Source organism: Pongo abelii, chromosome 16 (assembly GCF_028885655.2).
Source record: "Pongo abelii isolate AG06213 chromosome 16, NHGRI_mPonAbe1-v2.0_pri, whole genome shotgun sequence".
Lineage (NCBI taxonomy): Eukaryota > Metazoa > Chordata > Mammalia > Primates > Hominidae > Pongo > Pongo abelii.
In genome coordinates, this window is record NC_072001.2 from 57,305,687 (window position 1) to 57,331,263 (window position 25,577).

A 25,577-nucleotide genomic window follows, 5' to 3' on the forward strand; every position below is an offset into this window, starting at 1 on the left:
GCACTAAAATATTGGTCCAGCAATCCTCTCCACTCTCCTGAATTGTCAACTTTCCCCTATGTATGTGCTATTGATTTTACAATCTTCAAAATACTGCTTGGCATCACTTTCTTCTATAGCTACTACCCCAGTTCATTTCCTTTAATAGCAAAACTCCTTGAAATAGTCGTCTATACATTTCCTTCCAATTAATTTCCTCCTATTATCCTTTGAACAAATTTTCTTCTCCTGTTATCCTTTTTTCTCATTGCAGAGAGTAAAAATCACTCTTTTGTTGTACAGTCCTATTAGTTTTGACAAATGTGTAGTCATATAACCACCAGAGCGATAAGATACAGAACAGTTCCATGAGCCTACAAAATTCCCTTGTGCTATATACCATTGTTGTCAACCCTTCTCCCACATGCTGGTGACCACCGATTTGTTCTTTGCCTGTAGATTTGCCTTTCCTAGAACATCATGTAAATGAAATTATACACAATGTAGCATAACACAATAGAGATTCATTGGTGTTGAGTGTGTCAACAATTCACTTCTGTTCATTGCTAAGTAGTGATTCTTTGTTATATATGTACTACCGATTTATCCATTCCCTCACTGAGAGATATTTGAGTTATTTACAATTTTGGTTTATTACAAATAAAACTATTTTAAATAAGCATGGGATTATAGTTGTAAACATACATTTTTATGTTCCTTGGGTTAAATCCTCAGCAGCAGTGTGTGAGAGTCCCAATTGTTCTGCATCCTGTAGCAAAACTCTTGGGATTTTCCATGTTATGTATGTATGTATGTATTTATTTATTATTCTAGTAGAAGTGACGTTGCATTATTCTAGTAGAAGTGACGTTGCATTATCTTAATGTATTAATTTTATTTGTCTAAAAATTAATAATATTGAGAATTTTGGGGGAGTTGATTTGCCATCTGAATATCTTCTTTTGTGAAGAATGTTGAAATTTTTACCCATATTTATTAGCTGGTTTTCTTACTGTTAATGGCATTTTAATTTTAATTATTTTAAATTGATAGACAAAATTGCATGTATTTATTGTGTACAACATGATGCTTTAAAATATGTATACATTGCAGAATGGCTAAATCTAGCTAATTAACATGTGCATTACCTCACAAAGTTATCATTTTTGTGAGGAGAATATTTAAAATCTACTTTCTTGCATTCTTCAAGAATACAATAGTCTTGAGTTTTGAGAGTTTTTATATGTTTTGAATACAATTTTTTGTCAGATATGTGATTTGCTATTATTTTTGCCTTGTTTGTGCCTTGTCTTTTAATTGTCTTAAAAATATCTCATATAGCAAGTTTTTAATTCTGGTCTACTTTATCATTTTTTTTTCTAATTTTGGATAATGCTCTTGGTTAAACCTACATCACAAAGAGGTTTTTTTGGTATGTTTCTTCTAAAAGATTGGTTTTACCATTTATATTTGGGCATATTTTTTATTTAGAATTTTGGGGATTTTTTTGCTGTTTGTTTTTGTTTGATGTAAGGTGTAAAGTGTGAATCAAGGATAACATTTTACATATTTATGTTTAATAGTTCCAGCAGCATTTATTAGAAAGATTTTCCTTTCTCCATTGAATTGCTTTTGTATTATTGTAAAAAATTAAATTGACCATATACGTATGGGTCTATTTCTGAACTCTCTATACTGTTCAATTGTCTGTACATCCACCACTACCATCCTGTCTTGATTACTGTGACCTTATAGCAAATCGTTAAAAAAGATAATGTGCATCCCACCTTGTTTCTTCATTTTTCACAATTGTATAGGTGATTTTCATTCTTTCTGGGATTTTAATTGAGATTGCATTTTATCTATAGATCAATCTGGAGAGAACTGACATTTTAACAATATTAAAACTTCAACTCTGTCCTTAGTTTTTGACCACACTGCAATCAGACTTTTACTCTCTCACTTCACCAAAAATAATTTGTCAGCATCTCATGTTCTATTTCCCTCCTATACCATTGGCTCTTTTGGGAGCGGGGCAGGGGGTGGGGCTCTCTACTGCTTTATTCTTTCTCATTTGTCTGTTGTCACAGATTTAGAATTATGTAAGATTTAACCGGATTTATTTATTGGACCTCTTCTCTTCACTGTCGATACTCAACCAGTGTTGTTTCTTTATATTCTTCTGTAAGCTAATAATTTCCAAATTTATATCTCTAACCAGAACTTTTCCACAACTGTAGATTCATTTATCCAAATATCTTCTTGAAATTCATGTATATGCCTAATAGGCTTCTTAAACTGTTCAGAATTCACTCCTGATCTCATATCCACAGTTTTTCCCATTTAAATTGAAGTCACCTCCCTTATATGTATTTATTTATTATTTGTATAAATACCAAAAACACACCAAAAAATTCTAAATCTGTGACAACAGACAAATGAAGTCACCTCCCTTATAGCAGTTGCTCAGGCTAAAATATTGGGGTCAACTGGAGTCGGCTCTCACACCAGTCATCCAGTCTGTCAGAAAATTCTGTTAGCTCTTTTTTTCTAAATTTTACCAGAATATGATTTCTTCTAATAATTTCTAATTCCACCACCTTGGTCAAGCATCATCTTCTCTAGACTAAATTTTAACATTATTCTCATAATTGGTCTTTCTATCTTTTTCATAGCCCACTTTAAGGCAGCGTAAGGGAGCCTTATAAAAGATATATTATCTTTTATAAGATATATCCCGCCTCACTAAAAGCTAAGATTCTTATAGTGGTCTATATGTAGTTTCCCCTTGTTCTCACCCTACAGCTTCATTTACTATTGCTGTTTATTGTATTAATTCTATTCCATTAAAACACTTCCCATCCTTCCTCTGTTTTACTTTTCAACAGGCATCATCATGTAATATATTTTATGTATTTATTTTATTATCTACTTGAACTTAAGCCCATGAGGAAAGGGATTTTTGTTTCTATCGTTCACTGCTGTATCACCATTATCTGGCATATAGAAAGTGATGAATATTTGTTGAATGATGGAATGGAATGAAATCAATGCGTGAAGTACTAACTGGTCATGTTAAGTGTTTTTATTTGAGTGTTTACAACCATTATCATTTTCAATAAGTTTTTATATCAGAAAGTTAAAATGTTTACACATTTAAAACCACATGGTAAGATGACACTTACTGAACATAGAAAAATCAACTGAAAGTATTTATTGAATATATATTTGAGTAGTTTATACTAGATTACAATGTGTTATTGTTGCATTTGAGAAAATAAATGTCCGTCTTTGTCAGGTTCTGGAGCTGCAAAGCCCCCCAAAAGCGAGCATGGTGGTGAAGGACTGTGTAAGAGCTTGCCTGGATTCTACATACAAGTATATTTTTGACAATTGCCATGAACTCTATTCCCAACTAACGGACCCGGTAAGAAAATATGTATGTCTTTTATAATTGCCACTTTTGTTTCTAATATCTGTTTCAATAAGTTTAGCATGATAGTAAATAGAAAAGTATGTTCATTTAATTTCACATTAACTGCAAATTTGAGAATTTCCATACCTTTTCTTCATATTTGAATATCACTTTCACATACGTGAACTAATTCACTCCTTACAATAACTTTATGTAGTAAAGGCACATATTATTTAAGGTTTTAGCTGGAGAATCAGTTTCAGAAAAATGAAGAGATTTTTCTCAAGGTCACACAGTGGGTAAGTGGCAGATTTGGGACTAGACATTAGGATTCCAACTCATGTTTCTATGTTCTTCCCCTAACTCATACTGTCTCCCATATCATTTTATTTTATTTATTTATTTTTTGAGATGGAGTCTCACTCTGTCTCCCAGGCTGGAGTGCAGTGGCACAGTCTTGGCTCACTGCAACCTCCACCTCCTGGGTTCAAGCGATTCTCCTGCCTCAGGCTCCCCAGTAGCTGAGATTACAGGCATGAGCCAGCATGCCCAGCTAATTTTTTTTATTTTTAATAGAGACGGGGTTTCTCCATGTTGGCCAGTCTGGTCTCGAACTCCTGACCTCAGGTGATCCAACCGCCTTGGCCTCCCAAAGTGCTGAGATTACAGGCATGAGCCACCACGCCTGACCTATATGTTAATTTATTAAGAAATATTTCAAAAATACAATTTAAATCAAAACCACAATGAGATACAATCTCACAGCAGTAGTAATGGCTATTATTATTATTTTAAATTTTTATTTCCATAGGTTTTTGGAGAACAATGGTATTTGGTTACATGAGTAAGTTCTTTAGTGGTGATTTGTGAGATTTCGGTGCACCCATCACCCAAGCAGTATACACTGAACCCAATTTGTAGTCTTTTTTCCCTCACACCCCTCTAACCCTTTTCCCAGAGTCCTCAAAGTCCATTGTATCTTTCTTATGCCTTTGCATCCTCATAGCTTAGCTCCCACTTACGAGTGAGAACATACAATGTTTAGCTTTCTATTCCTGAATTACTTCACTTAGAATAATGGTCTTCAGTTCCATCTAGGTTGCTGTGAATGCCATTAACTCATTCCTTTTTATGGCTGAGTAGTAGTATTCCATTACATGGAGATATGTATACGTATATATGTATACATACACACATATATATACACATATATATACATATATACATATACATATACATACATACCTATGTATATATGTATATATACACATACATACCTATGTATATATGTATATATACACATACATACCTATGTATATATGTATATATACACATACATACCTATGTATATATGTATATATACACATACATACCTATGTATATATGTATATATACACATACATACCTATGTATATATGTATATATACACATACATACCTATGTATATATGTATATATACACATACATACCTATGTATATATGTATATATACACATACATACCTATGTATATATGTATATATACACATACATACCTATGTATATATGTATATATACACATACATACCTATGTATATATGTATATATACATACATACCTATGTATATATGTATATATACATACATACCTATGTATATATGTATATATACATACATACCTATGTATATATGTATATATATATACATATGTACGTATATATGTATATATACATACGTACATATATATGTATATATGTACATACGTACGTATATATGTATATATGTATATATACACATATATGTGTATACATATGTATATATGTATATATATATACAGCCATAAAAAGGAATGTGTATATATATATCTCCATATACATATATATATCTCCATATACATATATATATCTCCATATATATATATCTCCATATATATATCTCCATATATACATATCTCCATATATATAGATCTCCATATATAATATCTCCATATATATATCTCTCCATATATATATATCTCCATATATATATATGTGTGTGTGTATATCACAGTTTCTTTATTCACTCGTTGATTGATGGGCATTTAGGCTGGTTCCATATTTTTGGAATTCTAAATCGTGCTGCTATAAACCTGCATGTGCAAGTATCTTTTTTGTGCATAGACTTCTTTTCCTCTGGGTAGATACCCAGTAGTGAGATTTCTGGTTTAAATGGTAGTTCTACTCTTAGTTCTCTAAGGGATCTCCACACTGTTTTCCAAAGTGGTTGTGCTAGTTTACATTCCCATTAGCAGTGTAGAAGTGTTCCCTTTTCACTGCATCCATGGCAACATCTATTATTTTTTATGTTTTTACTATGGCCATTCTTCCAGTAGTGATGTGGTATTGCACTGTGGTTTTGATTTGTATTTCCCTGATCATTAGCGATGTCGAGCAATTTTTCATGTATTTGTTGGCCATTTATATATCTTCTTTTGAGAATTGTCTATTCATGTCCTTAGCCCACGTTCTGATAAGGTTTTTTTTCTTACTAAGTTGTTTGAGTTTCTTGTAGATTCTGGATATTAGTCCTCTGACAGATTTATAGATTGTGAAGATTTTCTCCCACTCTGTGGGTTGTCTATTTACTCTGCTGACTGTTCCTTTTGCCATGCAGAAGCTCTTTAGTTTAATTAAATCCCACCTATTTATCTTTGTTTTTGTTGCATTTGCTTTTAGGTTCTTGGTCATGAAGATTTTGGCTAAGCCAATGTCTAGAAGGGTTTTTCTGATGTTATCTTCTAGAATTTTTATAGTTTGAGGTCTTAGATTTAAGTTCCTTGATCTATCATGGGTAGATTTTTGTATAAGATGAGAGATGAAGATCCAGTTTCATTTTCCTACACGTGGCTTGCCAATTATCCCAGCACTATTTGTTGAATAGGGTATTCTTTCCCTACTTTATGTTTTTGTTTGCTTTGTTAAAGATCAGTTGGCTGTAAGTATGTGGGTTTATTTATGTGTTCTCTATTCTCTTCCATTGGTCTATATGCCTATTTTTATACCAGTACCATGCTGTTTTGGTGACTATGGCCTTACAGTATAGTTTGAAGTTAGGTAATGTGAGGTCTCCAGATTTGTTCCTTTTGCTTAGTCTTGCTTTGGCTATATGGGCTCTTTTTTGGTTCCATATGAATTTTAAGACTGTTTTTTCTAGTTCTGTGAAGAATTATCATGGTATTTTGATGGGAATTGCATCAAATTTGCAGATTGCTTGTGGCAGTATGGTCATTTTCACAATATTGATTCTACACATCCATAAACATTCAGAATGGCTATTATTCAAACATCAAAAAACAATACATGCTGGTAAGGCTGCAGAAAAAAGGGAATGCTTATACACTGTTGGTGGGAATATAAATGTGTTCAGCCACTGTGGAAAGCAGTATGCAGATTTCTCAAAAAACTTAAAACAGAACTATCATTTGACCTAGCAATCCCATTACTGAGAATCTACACAAAAGAAAATCAGTTTTTCTACCAAAAAGATAAATGCACTCATATATTCATCACAGCACTATTCACAAAAGCAAAGACATGGAATCAACCTACGTGCCCATCCGTGGTGGACTGGATAAAGAAAATGTGGTATATACACACCATGGTATACTATGTAGCCATAAAAAAGAATGAAATAATGTCCTTTGCAGCAACATGGGTGCATCTGGAGGCCATTATCCTAAACAAAATAACGTAGGAAAAGAAAACTAAATACTGCATATTCTCACTTATAAATGAGAGCTTATAAAGATGGGAACAATAGAAACTAGGCCTACTGGCAATGGGAGAAGGCTTAAAAACTAACTATTGGGTCCTATGTTCAGTACCTGGGTAAGGGGATCAGTCGTTCCCCAAACCTCAGCATCACACAATCTATTCAGGTAACAAACGTACATATGTACCTCAAGAATCTAAAATAAATGTTGAAATTATTTTTAAAAATTTCAGGAATACAAAAAAAAATAGAAAGCAAATCAAACATGTATATGCTTACTACCTATAACCATGTTAACATTTTCCAATATTTCTCTGCTCTGGTTTCAAGACATTAAATGTTACACACAAAAGAGTATATTGCTTGGGAGGCCGAGGCAGGCAGATCACAAGGTCAGGAGATCGAGACCATCCTGGCTAACACGGTGAAACCCCGTCTCTACTAAAAATACAAAAAATTAGCCAGGCGTGGTGGTGGGCGCCTGTAATCCCAACTACTCAGGAGGCTGAGGCAGAACAATGGCGTGAACCCGGGAGGTGGAGCTTTCAGTGAGCCGAGATTGCACCACTGCACTCCAGCCTGGGCGACAGAGCGAGACTCTGTCTCAAAAAAAAAAAAAAAAAAAATAGTATTTCGCTTTGTATTTCCCAATCCCATCCCACTCCTTTTTTTCCTTTGGAGATGAACACTATTCTAATATTGGTGTGTTTGAACGTATTTTCACATATGATCAATGAATGCTTGAGTTTTATCTGTGAATTGCCTGTCAATCTTTTGTGTGTATTTCTCTTGGTTTTCTTGTCTGTTACTTATTAATTTATAGAAAAATCTAAAAATATTGTGGATACTAATCCTTTTTTGGTTATATGGATTTCATAGATTACTTCCCTCTTGATGACACATCTTTTTGTTATATTGAAGTTTTCTAATGCATACTATGACATATATAGCTATTACTTCTATAAAATTGGCTTTTACAAATGTATTCTAGCTTGGGCAACCTGGGCAACATAGCAAGACCCTATCTCTACAATTTTTTTTTTTTAATTAGTTGTGTGTGGTGGTATGTGTCTATAGTCACACCTACTTAGGAGGTTAAGGTGGTTAGAGTGAGCCCAGAATTGGAAGTTAGAGTGATCTATGTTTGCTCCACTGCATTCCAGCCTTGGTGACACAGCAAGACCCTATCTCTATTAAAAAACAAAAATGTGTCTATTGCCTATCCTTTCAGGAAGAGTGCACTTGGTCCACTAGATATTAAAATGGTGATCATCCATGAAACATTCTGTTTACTTGGGAGAAATAAATTCTAGAAAGCAAATGTTAGCTGAAGGCAAGTAAGACTCTTCCAAACTGAATTTTTAGCTAGGTTTCATATAGTATGATATATTTCTGGGGTCACTGTTTTTTTTTTTTGTTTGTTTGTTTGTTTTTTTGTTTTGCTTCATAAGAAAACAAATTAAGCTGAGTTTGGCATTGCATAAGCAAAACAATATATAACCACATACGTGTTCATAACTTTAGCTTATCAACCCTGTTAGATACGCTCTAGTTTTAAAACTTGGTCCTCCAGGATTTCTAGGAGCTAAATTGGTGCGCACTTGTACTTTCCCATGAGTAGTTTTCTAATGAATTTTCTTTGTCGAATCTCTACTTTCCATCTTCCTCTCATAGGGCTCTTTCAATTCTTTTACATTTTTCAACATCATTATCTTTATTTTACCTAAAGGCTAAGATTGAAACTTTTTATTGTACCATGTAATTACCCATGCATAACTTTTTTTTTTTTTTTTTGACAGAGTTTTGCTCTGTCACCCAGACTGGAGTGCAGTGGCGCAATCTCGGCTCACTGCAAACTCCACCTCTTGGGTTCAAGTGATTCTCCTGCCTCAGCCTCCTGAGTAGCTGGGATTACAGAGGCCCACCACCATGCCTGGCTTATTTTGTATTTTTAGTAGAGACAGGGTTTCACCACGTTAGCCAGGCTGGTCTCGAACTCCTGACCTCAGGGGATCCACCTGCCTCAGCCTCCCAAAGTGCTGCAATTACAGGCGTGAGCCACCGTGCCTGGCCCCATGCATAACTTTATAATCAGTCTTACCAGACTTTACCAGGTTCAGTTTCCTACTCCTCACACTCCTGAACCAAACTGCTCTGCTCTCATGAGCCCTAAATTTTATAATTTCCATGAATCAGCCATCCTTTTTCACATCCCTGCATTTATGCATCCTGTTCTATCTGCCTGAAAAAACTCTCCCTCCTTCCCTGCTTTCATAAAAATCCAGCTCAAATATGATCTTTGTTGAAGAAAAAATTATTCATTACACCCATTAAAGAAAGGTAAGGCAGACTATTCAAAGGGTACTATTACAAAGTTACACAGGAAGGCTACCTCAATAGGATTTTATAGTAGAAAAGAGAAAGTGGGCTCAACTATGAATACCACAAGAAAAAGTGGGAATTTATAGCCAAGGAGCTGAGTTAAGGGGAGGGGCTTACTGGATAGAAATTACTAAGAGGTAACATTTGGGGTAAGGGGGGATCCTGGCTAACAGATCTGATGGGATTCTTGCTGAAGGCAGACCAGGGTGATCAAATATCACAGGAAGCATTGTGGAGGAAGGAAACCTGATCAGATATCAAAGTGTGATCAGATATCAAGAATGAAAAATTCTGGCTAAACTGAGAAGATTCTTGCTAAATTGGACAATGCAGAAACTAACATGGAAGTTCAAAAGTTGGGGCCTCGTTAAAAAGAGAGCTCAGAAGAGTTTGAAAAAAGTTTGGTCAAAGAGAGAATCTTTATCATTTCTTCATCTGCTAATTAATACTCAGTGGATGAATTAAGCTGCCAAAGTAAAGTGGCATACCTTACTTGATGTCTTTCTAATACATAACTAATAACAACAACAATAATAAACAAACAGTTTATTTCTGTAAGAGAGCTTCGTAGGTAGTTCCCATAAAGCAAACATGCCCCTAACAAAAAGTAAATGAATTGTGTCACATCAAAATAATCTAATATAGCTTAATATTTTCTGACTTGGCTTTCAGAAAAGATAATTACATAATTTTCCTACTGGTTTTATTTTTAGGTAGAGAGATCTTAGATTTTATGTGAAATTTTGTCAATGTAGGGAATGCTTGGGGCTAAGCTTTAAATCTTGGAAAAATACTTTTTCATCAACATTGTTATTATGTGAAATTCTAAAGGAAGCATCCATTGGAGCTGAATTATTTAGGGGGCTAATGCTCTCTAGAGCCCTTTTGAAGCCATCTAGGAATATTTCATATGATTAAGGATTATCTCCCCTCAGTTGGCTGCAACTCCATGCTCCTAAGAGCTCAAGTTAAGACCTTTTTGTCTTATAGCATACATCCCACCTGTCTTCAAATTCTAATTATTTAGTTCAAAATTAAATACCTTCATTTCAAAATATATCCAGAATCAGACCACTTTTCACCAGATCCATGCTTCTACCCTGTCTCAAAACCATAATCATTGTTCACTTGGATTACTACATAACTTCCTAAGAGAGCTCAATGTGTCTACCCCATCATCTTATGTCTGTTCTCAACAGAGCAGCCAGAATTACTTTTTAAAAAAGGAAGTCAGATTATATCATTCTTCTGCACAGAATGTTCTAAGGCCCTTCATTTAAGTTAAATTCAAAGTCCTACAAAACTCCACATGATCTGGCCCATGTTACGCTTCTCACCCCTCTTACTCTAATTCTGTCCCCTTGCACGTGTCTCCATGTGATTGGAGAGCCAATGAAGAGCTGATGTGCAGGGAAGTAATGTGAACAATGCTTTACCCCTGCTTTTTATGACAGAGACAGAACTTAGGACAGTGCCGAGTAGGTGCTCACAAAAGCATTTGTTTAATGAATTGAATACAGAAATAAACTGATTTTTCTCCAAATAATACAGTAAGCAATTATAGGTATATTTCACCTATTATAAACAAGATTGAATGAAGTGCCCTATTCTGTGGTAGACTCTCAGTGCTTGCCTAAAGCCTCTTGCACTTACTCTGGGTCATGTGGCAGGATCCCAGATGATGAGATATGGGAAAAGTAAATGAAGGCCACTTCTAGTCCCAACCCATAAAAACATCTTGTCACCTGCAGTGCAATAACCTGGAAGGATACTTATTGCAGATGGCATAGCTACCAGGTGGTGAAGGGCTGCCTAGTCAGCCTTGGACTTTGGATGTTTAAGAAATAATCTTTTATTGTATGAACTCACTGATATTTGGATATTTGTTTGTTACTATAGCACAGTCTGGCTTATTTTGACTAATAGAACTTCAGTTACTTTTCCAACCTGCCACCCCACTATTTATTTAAAATATATCCATGTTTACATGACCCTCCTATTTATAACTCTGGACCAGCTCCCCATTTACTCACAGGATGAAGTCCAGACTCTCCCATTACCCACAGTGTCTCTAAGGTCTAAGCCTTGATTATCACTCCTGACTTCAACATCATCTCCACATTGCGTTCCATGATTCAGTACATTAAACTCCATGGTGACTTTGCCTGCCTTATATTTACCTGCCTGGAGTGTGCATCCCTTCTCCAAACTTCCCTCCAAACAGCTAACCCCAGCTCAGCTAACCTTTTCTTCAGAAAGCCTTTATAACCTCTTGTAGCTGGATTTGGTGTTTCGGTTCCCTATTCTCATAATACCCTGACATGTCACCACCACTGCACTTATCATGGTGAATTTATTAGGTGCATCATGTGATATCAGTTTGACCTGTCTTCCCGGCTAAACCATGAGTTTCATCTTTGTATTCCCAGTGCCTGGTGGTATACCTGGCTCTGAGTAGGGTTGATAAACAAAGTAATTATCTAGTAAAAATAACATTTAAAAAAAAAGGCAGTGCCTTAGTTACTTATTTGTAGTATCCTTCAGTGACTCTACATTAAAACCTATAGTAAGGAACATAATCTCTGATATTAAAACCCCTGAGTTCAAATTACAGCTCTACTTTTTAGCATTGTGGCCTTTGTTAAGCTATTTAGCCTCTTCATGTCTAGTTTCTTCATCATATTCATGCTACTTCTGTTTTCTCTGAGTCCTCTCTGGATAATATAATGCCTTGCCTGAAACAAAAAAATTAAGAATTCCAGCACTGTTGGACACAGTACAGTTCTGATTATTTAAATGTGGAATCACACATTCTCTCTCCAGAGGGATTTTGAAGAACCATATAAAAATAAAATGCGTAGAATAAAAAAGGAAAATTGATTTGATAGAAAAGTAGAAACAGCTGCAGTGAGAACAAGATAGAAGTGTGGTCTCCGGAGGCTGGCTGTGCACTCGGTAGGTGGTATTTACCTTGGTTGAATTGCCAGGCTCCGCATCTGCACTTCAGTTTAGCTTAAGAACTCCAATGTGTCAGTGTAGACAGAGGTCATTGGACTCACAGAGAGGTACACAAAAGATCAATCTATAAACTGGATAGATATCTATCCAGCAGATACCTAATCAGCCCTATTATATGCCAGGCACTGGTGTAGACTCTTAGGACATGTCAGGGAACAAACGATAGTTACTTTAAAATAAAAAATAAAATTTCAAACAGATTTAAAATGTTTTAGTTTATACTCTCCCGCGTGAACATCTATGTGAAAATAAAACCTGTAATCTGAAGGTTATTTTTGGAACCTGGAACAAGAGCAGGATGAATTAGCTGGATAATATTAATAGTGATTATTGCTAGCATGAACACATCCATTTTAATAAAATCTACATAAAGAGACCCCCTAATTGTGGAATGAGGAGGATAGATAAGACTTTCTTTTTAAATGTGTTTTAAAAGAATTATGCTGAGCTAATGTCAGCATTAACTCAGTTCCTTGGAAACCACTCAGCGAAAGAACTTTTCTGTTGAACGATGAAAACCTTTATTAACTGATTTCTACAGTCTCCCTCCACACCTACCCTGAAATCAAAACTTGTTTACACAGAGATCATCCACAAGAAGACGCCAAAAACCAATAAAACCTTTCTGCCTAAGATTCTGCTATTTTAAATTTATGTATTTTGGTAAATTTTAAATTGTTTATTGAATGACTACCTAAGAAAATTGTATTAAGATATGCCTTAACTAAAACACAAGTACACTTTTAGTTCTGAAGCACACTTAGGGACTTTTTAAAATCTTATTTTGAATCTGATTAGAAGGTTTGTAACTAAAAACAGGAACAAATCAAAGTTCTTGACATTCATGTGATGATTTCTTTTGAAAATCGTTTCTCCAAATGACTGTGTTTTGTTATAAGGCAGCATGAGTGATACAGATAGATGAATGCAGAGGTCTGCAGCAAAATATGCTATATTTGTGATATCTCTGGAGTCAATTACCTAAACTTCGTATAACTTTTCGATGGATATGAATTTAGCATCTAACAAGTATAAAACTCAGATTTAATGTTGACTCTTTCTGCCCCACATGGCCATACATGAAATTGAAATGGCGACCTCTGAAATTGTGTAGTGTTATAGCCATAAAACTGCTGTAGTGGAGTCAAGAGGTATAATCAATATTGTGTCATGTGATTTTTATTTTAATGTGCTCCTTCTTTAGAAACTTTCATTGTTTAAAGATGTTTTTCCTTCACAAATGGTGATAGGAAAAAATGAATTCCTCTACAATGTGCTTCTTTATATTTTAATACTATCAAGTAAGTTGTTTGGAACTTATAATATTTCATTGAAGACTATAGTTTGAGTCATTTCACTTAAAATTTTTCTATTTTTCACATTGTGACTTTGTATAAAAGTTACCCAGGAAATTGATGAGTCTTGAATCTATTAGTTTTAAAATATAGTTGTTGATTGGGATGGGACATTTTAGTAAGTCAAATTACTCCAAGCTCATGAAAAGTCCAGTAAACATAAGAAAATGGAAACATAATTTTTTTTTACAATTGTTTGACTCTAGTATTTCCCAAATTTCCTGCTGCTAAGAATCATCTGGGGAGCTTGTTAAAACTCAGGTTCTTGGCTACTTCAGAAAATACAGGTTATCCAGTAAAGTGTGCAGGAATCTGTATTTTTTAACAAGTTAGTAAGTAGAATGATACCTGATGTTAAGCAACTATTCCATTAAGTAGAACTTTCTCACTATGGATTCTGATATTCTATTTACTTTTTAGTTTTTCTTTTTAGTAAGTATCTAGAGAAAAACTTGCACTGAAAATTAAATTGTGAAAAGAACTATAGTATGTAAAAAATCTGTTTAAGAACTGTTTTTGCCTAATAGTCTGTATTATTTCCCAAGGTTTGGGCTCCTCTTCCCCAGCTTCCCAGAAGTTACACAATTCTTTATATAATTCCTTTTAAAGAGAAAAAAGTGGTAGATGTTACTTATATTACTGAATCCTTGGTAAAACAATACAGCAATTAAGATGAACAGGGAGACAGTATGGTGGAGTATATTATAAAACCCTCCAGTGCAGGAATTTTATCTCTCTTGCTCACCAATGCATTTTTTATATCCAACCTAACGCTTCACATATACTAGGCATTCCATAAATAGTAGATGTAATAGTTGCCACTTTTGTTTGTAATACATGTGAATCAAAACAGTAAGATTTTAATTTTAATTTTAGTTTTACAACTTGATTAATTATAAAGAATCAACAAATCACTCAGTAGCCACTGTTTTCTCATCTCTAAAATAATGCAATAACTTTTGTCTCTACTTCAGAGGTAGTAGAACTCTGATTCTAAAATCAGGACGTGTTTACACTTAGTGGAGCACCTAGTGAATTAGAAACTAGGGTGGAAACATAAGTAATTAAAAGAGAGAAATATGCAGAGATAGAATTAAAGTTAAAATATCATTTACTCAGTGATTTCATTGAAATCTTGGGGTGAAAGTTAAATGTGAACTTTTAAAGCAAGAGGTCAGGAACTCTAATCCATCTAAAAAGTTCTCTATATGGTTAAGTTTAATGCATTTTTAATTGCTATTTTCAGCCTTCCAGGAAATGCTGATGTAGTTATTCTCATAGTTTTGATTTTGTTTATATATTGTGATCATATAAATATATAACACATATATACATTTATATAATTATATAACACATATATACATTAATATAATTATATAACCCATATATACATTTATATAATTATATTTATATAAAATATAATTATATTTATATAAAATATATATTAATATAATAAATATATATAAATATATATTATATATTAATATAAATATAATTTATATTAATATGTATTATATATTTTATGTAAATATAATTTATATAAATATATATATAGAGAGAGAGTGAGTCAGGTTATCCTGTCTGAAGAATATTATTGGTCATAATTGTTTAATTCATCACCAGCAGCAAAATCATGTAAATAAAATGGTGTTGCATTAATGAAATGGTATTTAATATGCTGATTAGACATAGTCTCTTTTATTAAAAGTCTCATATTTTGTAGCATGTTTCTTCTAAAGTTCCTGATTCGTCAGAACAGTGTCAAACAGAAGGCATAAAACAAAAATACGGCAATTAATTATGCTAAATTCTAGAATATATGTGTATTTTTGCTATCACTCATAAGTGGTGTCTATATATAATCTCTAATAGATGGCTAGCAAAGACAGACTAGATTGTAATAATACAGTAGTCCAATAGATTGTAATAATCCAGTAATCCAATTTCCCCTTGCTCTCTCCAGAACAAGTTAATGGATAATGGAATCTCACCAGGAAATGAATTGGTCCCTTTCTTTATTTCCATGATGCATTTTATTTTCCTTAAATATGCTATAAGGCTCTCTATAGAGGTGTTCAATTTTGTTACCATTCCTTAAAATATCTTATTAAAAATGCAGTTTCTGTATCCTGTTTTATTGATTTTTACAGTTTTATCTATTGAAAAATTCTATCTTTGAGACATTCTTCTTTGGCAGTGGTGAAAATGGTCAAGAGGAAGCATTCAAAATTATGCAGGAAGATTAGTTTTGAGCTTTCTGTCTCATACAGGAAAAAGGATTTAAATGTAATTCGTTTATTCACATATATACAATAAATAAAATTTGTTGGCTTCTCGTTGTGTACCAAACACTAAGAATAAGAGAAAGAGCAGTGAACAAGAAAAACACGGTCAGTATCCTCATGGGACTCTAGCCAGAGAGGTAGACATTAAAAAAATTCTTCGACCAATAACTAAAATAGTGTCAGATGCCAGGCAGGGAAAATATAATGTAGTATTAAAAGAAAAACCCATCCTAGTCTGGGATGTAGGGAAGAGTAGAATTTAAAATAATATGGTTTCTGTTAGAAATACATCCAGACACTCTGCTGGAGGTGGTAATTCTGGAGATGTGTCCCTACAAAGACCAGGGAAATGTTACAATCAATCAATCAATAAAACAAAACAAAACATTATCTTACTTTCATTCAAAATCCCAGTGTAGTAGTATCTAGAATTCTATAGACAGTTGTATTTTTCATCCCAGCAAAGAGGTACGGTAGAATCACTTTGATTGGGCTTCTGCTAAAACTATCTTAGCTCTTTCATCGGTACTGTGCCTAAACCAATGGTCAATTATCTGGCCTCATTTACTTAACCTATCAGAAACATTTGTTATTGGCCACTCCATCCTTCCTAAAACACTTTATCTTCTAAATATCTAATTGGTATTCTTACTGGCTTTCCTCTCACCTCACTGACTGCTCCCTTTTGAATTCTTTGCCAAATGCCCTTCTCTACCAGGCCTGTAAATGTTAGAACTCCTGGGGTTCTGTCCTTGGCTTTTACTCTAGCTACACCGCTTCACACACACACCAGTCCCATAAAAACTTGGAGGACACCTACCAATTGAAAAACAGAGTTGTATCTGGGCCAGGATGAAGGAGCCAGACCCTTTTGCTTTGATTCTGGAAATAGCTCTTACAATTCCTAGGGAAGAATTGGTTGTCTTGCCTGCTTCATGTCAACAAATAACCTTGTTTTGTTTTGGCAAGTAGTGGATGTCTTAGGAAGAGATACAGCTTTGAAATGAAACCCACCTGGATTCAAATGGAGGCTCCCATCAATTAGGAAGCTATTGAGTCTTGGAAAAGTTACTTCGTTCTTCTAAGCCTCAATGTTTTCATTTAGGAAAAAAAAAAGGATAACAATAATTACTCATAGAGTTGCTGTGAGGATTAAATGAAAGAATGTTTGTGAATCATCTTACTCATAAGTATTCAGGAGATGGTCCTTTTCTTTATTCCATCAATACTTGCCTTGTTTTTGTGCTAAATTCACTGACCAGACAGGAGTTTGTGCTATAACACCATGCACTGAAACACAGTTTTTGATTCGGTGCTGCTTCTGCTGATCCCATTCGCCTTATAAAAATGGAGGAGATTATAACACACAAAATATATAGTTTGCTGGACCTACCAGGATTACTCTGGAATGCATATGCTGTCACTCTCCATCTGCTTGCAAAGCATCTTCCAGGTATTTGGAAGCATTGAAATGTACTCTCTAATTAAACTTGGCACTGACAGCCTATAAAAATTGCTGGAAATGTACTTCATTGTCCTTTTCTTCTTTTTGGTCGCATAGCCTCTGGAATAGGTTTCCTTCAGTGATAGTAAAAGGAACAAGGTTGTACAAACCAAAGTAGTACTTCCAACTCAAGGAATATCTCAACTTTACTATTATTCAAAGAAAACAACTTAAAGATCAGTGCCCCCAAATTCTGAATGAAATGTAACTTGGAATTAAATAATATGGGAATAGTTACTTGCTATGGTTTGAATGTTTGTCCCCTCTAAAATTCATGTCGAGATATAATCCCCAATGTGGCAGTATTGACAGATGAGGCCCTTAAGAGGTGATTGGGCCACAAGGGCTCTGTCCACATGAATAAATTATTTCGTTTATGAATTATTGTGTTAGTGGGCTATCATAGGAGTAGGGTTGGTGGCTTTATTGGAACAGGAAGAAAGGCCTGAACTATCATGTTCAGCCTCCTTGCCACGTGATGCCCTGTGCCACCTCCAGACTCTACAGAGAGTCCCCACCAAGAAGGCCTTCACCAGATGTTGCCCCTCGACCTTGGACTTCTCAGCCTCTGCAATTGTAAGAAATAAATGTATTTTCTTTATAAATTTCCCAGTTTCAGGTATTTTGTTATGATCAGCAGAAACAAACTTAAAACTTTACTTAAGTAATTATCAAGTATATCAAAGACAAGCAAGAATTAGAATTATTTCTATGATCATGCAGTCTACACATGTCATGTTTCATTTCATTAACTCTGAATTAATCTTGATTTTTAATCTCACTTTGTTTTGTTTTTTTTGAGACAGAGTCTCACTTTTTCACCCAGGGTGGAGTGCCATGGCGTGATCTCGGCTCACTGCAACCTCTGGCTCCCGGGTGCAAGCTATTCTCCTGCCTCAGCCTCTCTAGAAGTTGGGGCTATAGGCACACACCACCAAACCTGGCTATTTTTTTGCATTTTTAGTAGAGACAGGGTTTTACCATGTTGGCCAGGCTGGTCTCGAGCTCCTGACCTCAAGTTATGCTCCCACTTCGGCCTCCCAAAGTGCTGGGATTACAGGTGTGAGCCACCGCACCCAGCCCTCACTTTGCCTTTAATTCAAGTTTTATTTATTAAATTTTTTGGTAATATATTTCTCAGGCACATAATTGAAAAGATTTTTTTTTAAAGTATAAAGTAAAAATTTTCCTGCTCATACTTTCCCCAAGTACTCAGCCTCCCCTCCTGGAAATAAACAATATTATCACCTTTCTACATATCCTTTCAGAGATACTGCATTCATACCTATGTGTATGTATGCTTTCCAAATATGAACATGTCATAGATGTATATATAGATACGTTTGTATATATGAAGACACGTACACATACAGATATATGAATCACCTTTTTACACGAATAGTAGCATATTATACATACTCTACTGCTCTGTGCTTCATTTAACAATATGTCTTTGAGATGATTTCATCTCCAATGCACTAAAATATTCTCATTTTTTATGTCAGCACGGTATTCCACTCAATGGACATTTGACAATGTATTTAGCCTGCCCCTATTGGTGGAAATTCAAGTTGTTTCTAAGGTTATGTTTTCATAAATCATGCTAGAAAGACATGATATATATCTTTTTGTAACTCATAAAAGTATGTATCAAATAAAATTCAAAATGTGTATTTGATTGATGGAACAAATGTCATATAGATTGGGAATTTTAGTAGATACCAACAAATTAACCTCTAAAGAGGTTTTATTAATTTTCAGTCCCTCCAGCAATCTCTAAAAGTGTTTTTTCTCCATACCTTGTCCATATACTGTTCTACCAAAGATGTCTTAGTAGACATCTTCTGGGCTGCTATAACAAAAATACCTTAGACTGGGTAATTAATAAACAACAGAGATTTATTGCTCACAGTTCTTGAAGCTGGGAAGTTCAAGATCAAGATGCCAGTAGATTTAGCATCTGGTGGGATATGCTGTCTGCTTCCAAGGTAGTGACTTCTTGCCGAAACCTCACCTAACGGAAGGGACATAAGCAGTGTTCAACCTCTTTTGTTAGGGCACAGGTCTCATTCATGAGAGCAGAGTTTTGTTATTTGATAATTCCCCAAAAAGTCCCAACTTTTAATCCTATCACATTGAGTATTAGGAATACTTTAGCAATATAACATATGAATTTTTGCGGGATACCCAACATTCAGACTGTAGTCATTGTCTTAATAGTTTTTACAAATTTGATAGATATAAAAAATTATTGCTGAGGAATTTCAATTTACATTTATCTTAATATTGATAAGTTTAAAAATTTTTGTATATTAAAAAGGCACTTCAATGTTTAATCAAAGTTTTCTTCATTTTTTATTGATTTATGTATTCTGATCTATAGGACCTTGTTCTATTTTAAGGAAATTGCACTTTGTCTTGATAAAGGATTCAAACATAATTTCTTTAGATTTTGTTTAAATTTCTTTAGTTTTTTTTGAAGTTTACATTGTTAATTGTATCAGTTTGCAGCTTATAGGATTTATGTTATATTGTAAACTACAGTCCCCACTTTGAGATTATTTTTTAAAATCTCATCCCGTCTTTCCATCTAGAATTGTTACAGTATTTTTAGGTTAAATGTATGACATACCTCGAATTTGTTTTTATATAAATTGTAATGAAAACATTGTCCTAAAGCAGTGTTTTATTATAAATTTCAAAATAAAAGATAATTATGAAGTATAGAGCAGAATCAAATCAACAAATGTTTTCGCTTTGCATTCTCTCCATCCTAAAAAACAACCTGGAATATTTTAAAAATATTCTTATTTTCTTCCATTACCCAACAGGACTTTCTGTACATTGTTTTTATGAAATATTAAATTTGAAAATATTTGTTAAGCTCAGCTTTAGGAAAAAATAATTTTTTATTCTAATATTATTTGAAATTCTTAAATTTTTAGCATTGTACATTTACACATACTTTTTGTACACTAACAAATATTCTTAAAAGATAAAGCAGAAATTGAAGATGTTTCAGCATATGCATATATTAAAAAATAACTTTAAGCCTCTAAAGTTAGCATAAAATTAGACATATTAGCAGATATAAAAGTTTTAGGAGAAAGTAATCTGGGGAGATAATTACTGAGCAATCCAGGGGAAAAATACAAACACATTCTTTCAACCTTTCGGTAAACTATTCTTTGATTTCCATATAAATTTCCCTTGCTCTTGGAGTAGGACTTATAAAACACATTTTTCACATATATATGAGAAAAAACACACACACATATTTGTGTGTGTGTATATATATGTAAACCATTATTTTATATGTGTGTGTGTATGTATGTATATACGTTAATCTTTTCTCTATTATTATCAAAAGCCCAAAAGCCAGGGAGACTTGCCTGTACTAATCATAGTGCACAAAGACATCCGTTAACTCTTTTTTTTTTTTTATCATACTTTAAGTTTTAGGGTATATGTGCACAACGTGCAGGTTTGTTACATATGTATACATGTGCCATGTTGGTGTGCTGCACCCATTAACTCATTTAACATTAGGTATATCTCCTAATGCTATCCCTCCCTGCTCCCCCCACCCCACAACAGGCCCCTTTTTAGTTAAAAAATATCTAGGAGTTTCTGCATTTACTCAGTATGCAATCTAGCTTTCCTAGCACCATTTATTAAGGACTATCTTTTCCCCAGTGTATATTCTTTCCAACTTTGTCAAAAATGAGTTGGCGATAAGTATGTGGATTTCTTTCTGGGTTCTCTGTTCTATACCTTTGGCCAATGTGTCTGTTTTTATGCCAGTACCATGCTGTTTTGGTCACTATAGCTTTGTGGTATGTTTTGAGGTCAGGTAGTATGATGCCTCCAGCTTCATTCTTTTTGATTAAGATTGTTTTGGATATTTGGGTCTTTTGTTGTTCCATACAAATTTTAGGATTGGTTTTTCTATTTCTGTGAAGAACATCATTGGTATTTTCATAGGGATAACATTAATCTTTAGCTCCCTTTGGGTAGTACAGATATTTAATATTAATTCTTCCAATGAGTGGACACAAAATGTCATTCCAATTATTTGCATCTTCTTCAATTTATTTCATCAGTTATCTTATAATTTTCAGTATAGAGATCTTTGGCCTCCATGGTTAAATGTATCACTATTTTATATTTTTTAACTATTATACATTGGATTACATTCTTGATTTATTTTTCAGATAGTCTGTAATTGGTGTATAGAAATGCAACTAATTTTTCTATGCTAATTTTGTATGCTGCAGCTTTACTACATTCATTTATTTATTGATTTCAATATTATTTTTGTGGAGTCTTTGGGATTTTCTGTATTTTTAATCATGCTGTCCTCAAACAGGGATAATTTGACTCTCTTCTATCCAATTTGGATGCCCTTTATCTCTTTCTCTTGCCCAATTGCTATAGCTAAGACTTCCAGTATTGTGTTGAATAAAAGCAATGAAAGTGGACATCCTTATTTTGTTCCATAACTTAGAGAAAAATGCTCCCAACTTTTCCCAATTTAGTATGATGTTAGCTGTGGTTTGTCATATATAGCCTTTATTGTGTTGAAGTATATTACTTTTATACCTAATTTGCTGAAGATTTTTTTATCATGAAAAAATGTTAAATTTTATAGAATGTTTTTTCAGTGTCTACTGAAATATTCATATTTGATTTTTTGGTTTTTGTCCTTGATTCTTTTAGTATGATGTATTATGTTTATTGATTTGCATATGTTGAACTCTCCTTGTATCCCTGGCATGATTCCATTTGGTAATAATGAAAGATCTTTTTAATGTGTTGTTTAATTTGTTTTGCTAGTGTTGAGAGTTTTTGCATCTATGTTCAACAGGGATATTGTCCTATAGTTTTCTTTTTTTGTTGTATCATTGTCCAGTTTTGATATCATGGTAATGCTGACTTTATAAAATGCGTTGAAAGTATTCCCACCTCTTCAATTTTTTATGATGAATTTGAGAAAAGTTAATATGAGTTCTTCCTTAAATATTTGATAATTCAATATTATTGGCAAATATTTATTAATGGTGAAGCCATCAGGTCCTGGACTCTTCTTTGATGGGAGAGTCTGTTATTGCCTCAGTCTTGTTCCTTATTATTAGTCTGTTCAGGTTCTTTATTTCTTCATGATTCAGTCTTGGTAGGCTGTATGTGTTCAGGAATTTATACATTTCTTATAGATTTTTCCACTTGTTGGCATATAATTGTTCATATTATCTTTTGTATTTGTATTGAATCATTTGTATTTCTGTGGCATCTGTTGTAATGTCTCCTTTTATCATCTCTAATTATGCTTATTTGAGTGTTCTCTCTTTTGTACTTACACTAACTAAAGGTTTATAATTGTCGTTTATTTTTTGAAAACCAAGTCTTGGTTTTGTTAATCTTTCATATTTTTAAAATCTCTATTTTATTTATTTTTGTTCTATTCTCTGTTATTTCTTTTCTTCTACCAATATTAAGTTTAGTTTGTTTTTGTTTTTCTAGCTTCCTAAGGTATACCTTTCTTGGTGTAAATGTTTATTGCTATAACTTCCCTCTTAAAACTGCTTTTGCTGTATCTCATAGGTTTGGATATGCTGTGTTTCTGTTTTCACTTGTCTCAAGAAATTATCTAATTTCTTCATTGATCCATTATTTTTCAGGAGCCTGTTGTTTAATTTATATGAATTTGTACAGTTTCCAATATTCCTTTTGTTATTGATTTTTAGGTTTTTTCATTGTAATCAGAAATGATACTTGATATTATTTTGATTTTTAAAAATTTATTAAGACCTGTTCTGTGACCTAACATATGATTTGTACTGGAGAATGTTTCAAGTGCTGTGCTGTTGAGAAAAAATTTTATTCAGCAGCTGTTGGATGACATTTTCTGGAAATGTCTATGACATCTATTTGGTCTTGAGTGCAGTTTAACTTTGATATTTCTTTGTTGATTTTCTGCCTGAAAGAACTGTCCATTGCTGAAAATGGAGTACTGAAGTAATCTACTATTATTTTATTGCATCAATTCCTTTAAGTATATTAATATTGAATTTATATATTTAGGTGTTCTGATATTGGGTGCATATATATTTAAAATTCTTGTGTCTGCTTGCTGTATTGACCCCTTTATCATTATATAATTGCCTTTTTTTCACCATGTTTGACATAAAGTCTATTTTATCTGATATAAGCAAAGCTACTTTCAGATTAAAGAACTCTCCTTAGCGTTTTTCTTGTAAGATAGGGCTGATGTTAAGGAATACACTCAGCATTTGTTTGCCTAGGAAAGTTCTCTGTCCTCTATGTTTCCCGGATAGCTTTTCTTGGTACAGTATTCTTGGTTGGCAGGTTTTGGGTTTTTTTTTTTTATTTTCCATCAGCACTTTGAATGCAGTATTCCACTCTCACTGAGAAATCCTCTGGAAGGTGTATTGGGGCTCTGTTGAATGTGATATAGTTCTTTGCTCTTGCTGTTTTAAGTATTCTTTATTTATCTTTGGTTGATATTGTGATTATTATTTGCCTTGGGAAATTCGTTTTTGGCTTAAATTTGGTTGGCAATCTCTGTGTTTCTTGTACCTGAATGCTGTCATCTTTCTCCAGATTTGGGAAATATTCAGCCATTATTTCCTTAAATATCCTTTCTAGGTCTTTTCCCTTCATCTCCATCAGGAATTTTTATTAATATTTGGCAGAATTTAATTCACTTGATGGTGGCTCATAATTCTCATAGGACTTCTTTACTCTTTTCTTTTCTATTCTTTTTTCTTTTATCTCCTATTTCATGTATTCTCTCCTCAGGGTTGTTCATTATTTCCTTTCTTTGATCAAGTCTACTGTTGAGGCTTTCTAATGTGTTTTTCGGGTCAGTTATTGTATTCTCTATTCATTGTATTCAGTATTCTTCAATTTTAAGATTTATACTTGGTGTGTTTTTACTTGTGTAAACACTATTTCTTTGTCAATTTTCTCATTTTATTCTTAGATTATTTTCCAAGTTTCATCAGTTTGTCTATCCATATTTTCTTGTGATTCCCCTGAACTTCTTTAAGGAGATAATTCTGAATTTTCTGACAGACATTTCATAGATACTCAATTCCATGCCCATTGCTGAAGCTTTGTTGTTTTCCTTTGGTGATGTCATATTTCCCTGAGTTTAACAATGCTTACATTGATGTCTGCACATTTGAGAAAAGAACCACCTTGCCCAACTTTTGCAGTATTCTTTGATTGTGTTAGACCTTTACTACTTAGTACCAAAAGTTAATCCTTTGCTTCCAATTCTGGAGAGGACTTACAGCGAGCACTGGAACTAAAACACTGCACTGGAACTAAACTGCTACCCTACCTTTCTTTCCTGGTTTGAGGAAGGCTTACTCTGTGAGTTGAAACTTAAATGCTGCACCAGAACTGAATTGCTGCTCTGCTATTATTTCCCAGTCTGGGGAAGACTTACAGAGAGTACAAAAACTTAAATGCTATACGAGAATTATATTGCTGTCCTGCTATTTTTTTCTGGTCTGATGAAGACTTAAGTAGCACCAAAACCTAATTCCAACATTTTAGTTATTTCTAGGACAGGAGAAAGATTCACATGAACATCTGGGTTTGTAAAAAATATGGCCCGGGATTTGGGCCTTCCTGCATATTGTACCTACTGTAGCTCTATGGCTCTGGCCAGTCTCCTTACTGTGGCACCCATGCTGATTAGAGGGAAGAATAGCTATCAAGATCTGTGTATCACTCACTGTGATAAGAGACCTGCTCTTTATCCAATTTACTCCAGGTGATTGAGCCCTCCTGGCACTCCCAATCTTTCCAGTGGGATGGAAGTGGAGTTGGCTTCCCATGAAGATTATCAGACCAGTGGAGAGATTGAATATCCACCTCCAACT

General features: G+C 33.8%; 1 protein-coding gene across 2 annotated transcripts in view; it reads left to right on the forward strand.

The window, feature by feature from the left end:
- UNC13C (unc-13 homolog C) overlaps nt 1-25,577 on the forward strand; it is a 661,317-nt gene that overhangs the window by 360,894 nt on the left and 274,846 nt on the right. For both annotated transcript variants that reach the window (XM_063716164.1, XM_024232533.3), the window contains exon 16: nt 3,278-3,406. In XM_063716164.1, coding sequence (XP_063572234.1) covers nt 3,278-3,406 — 129 coding nt within the window. The remainder of the gene's footprint in view (nt 1-3,277; nt 3,407-25,577) is intronic.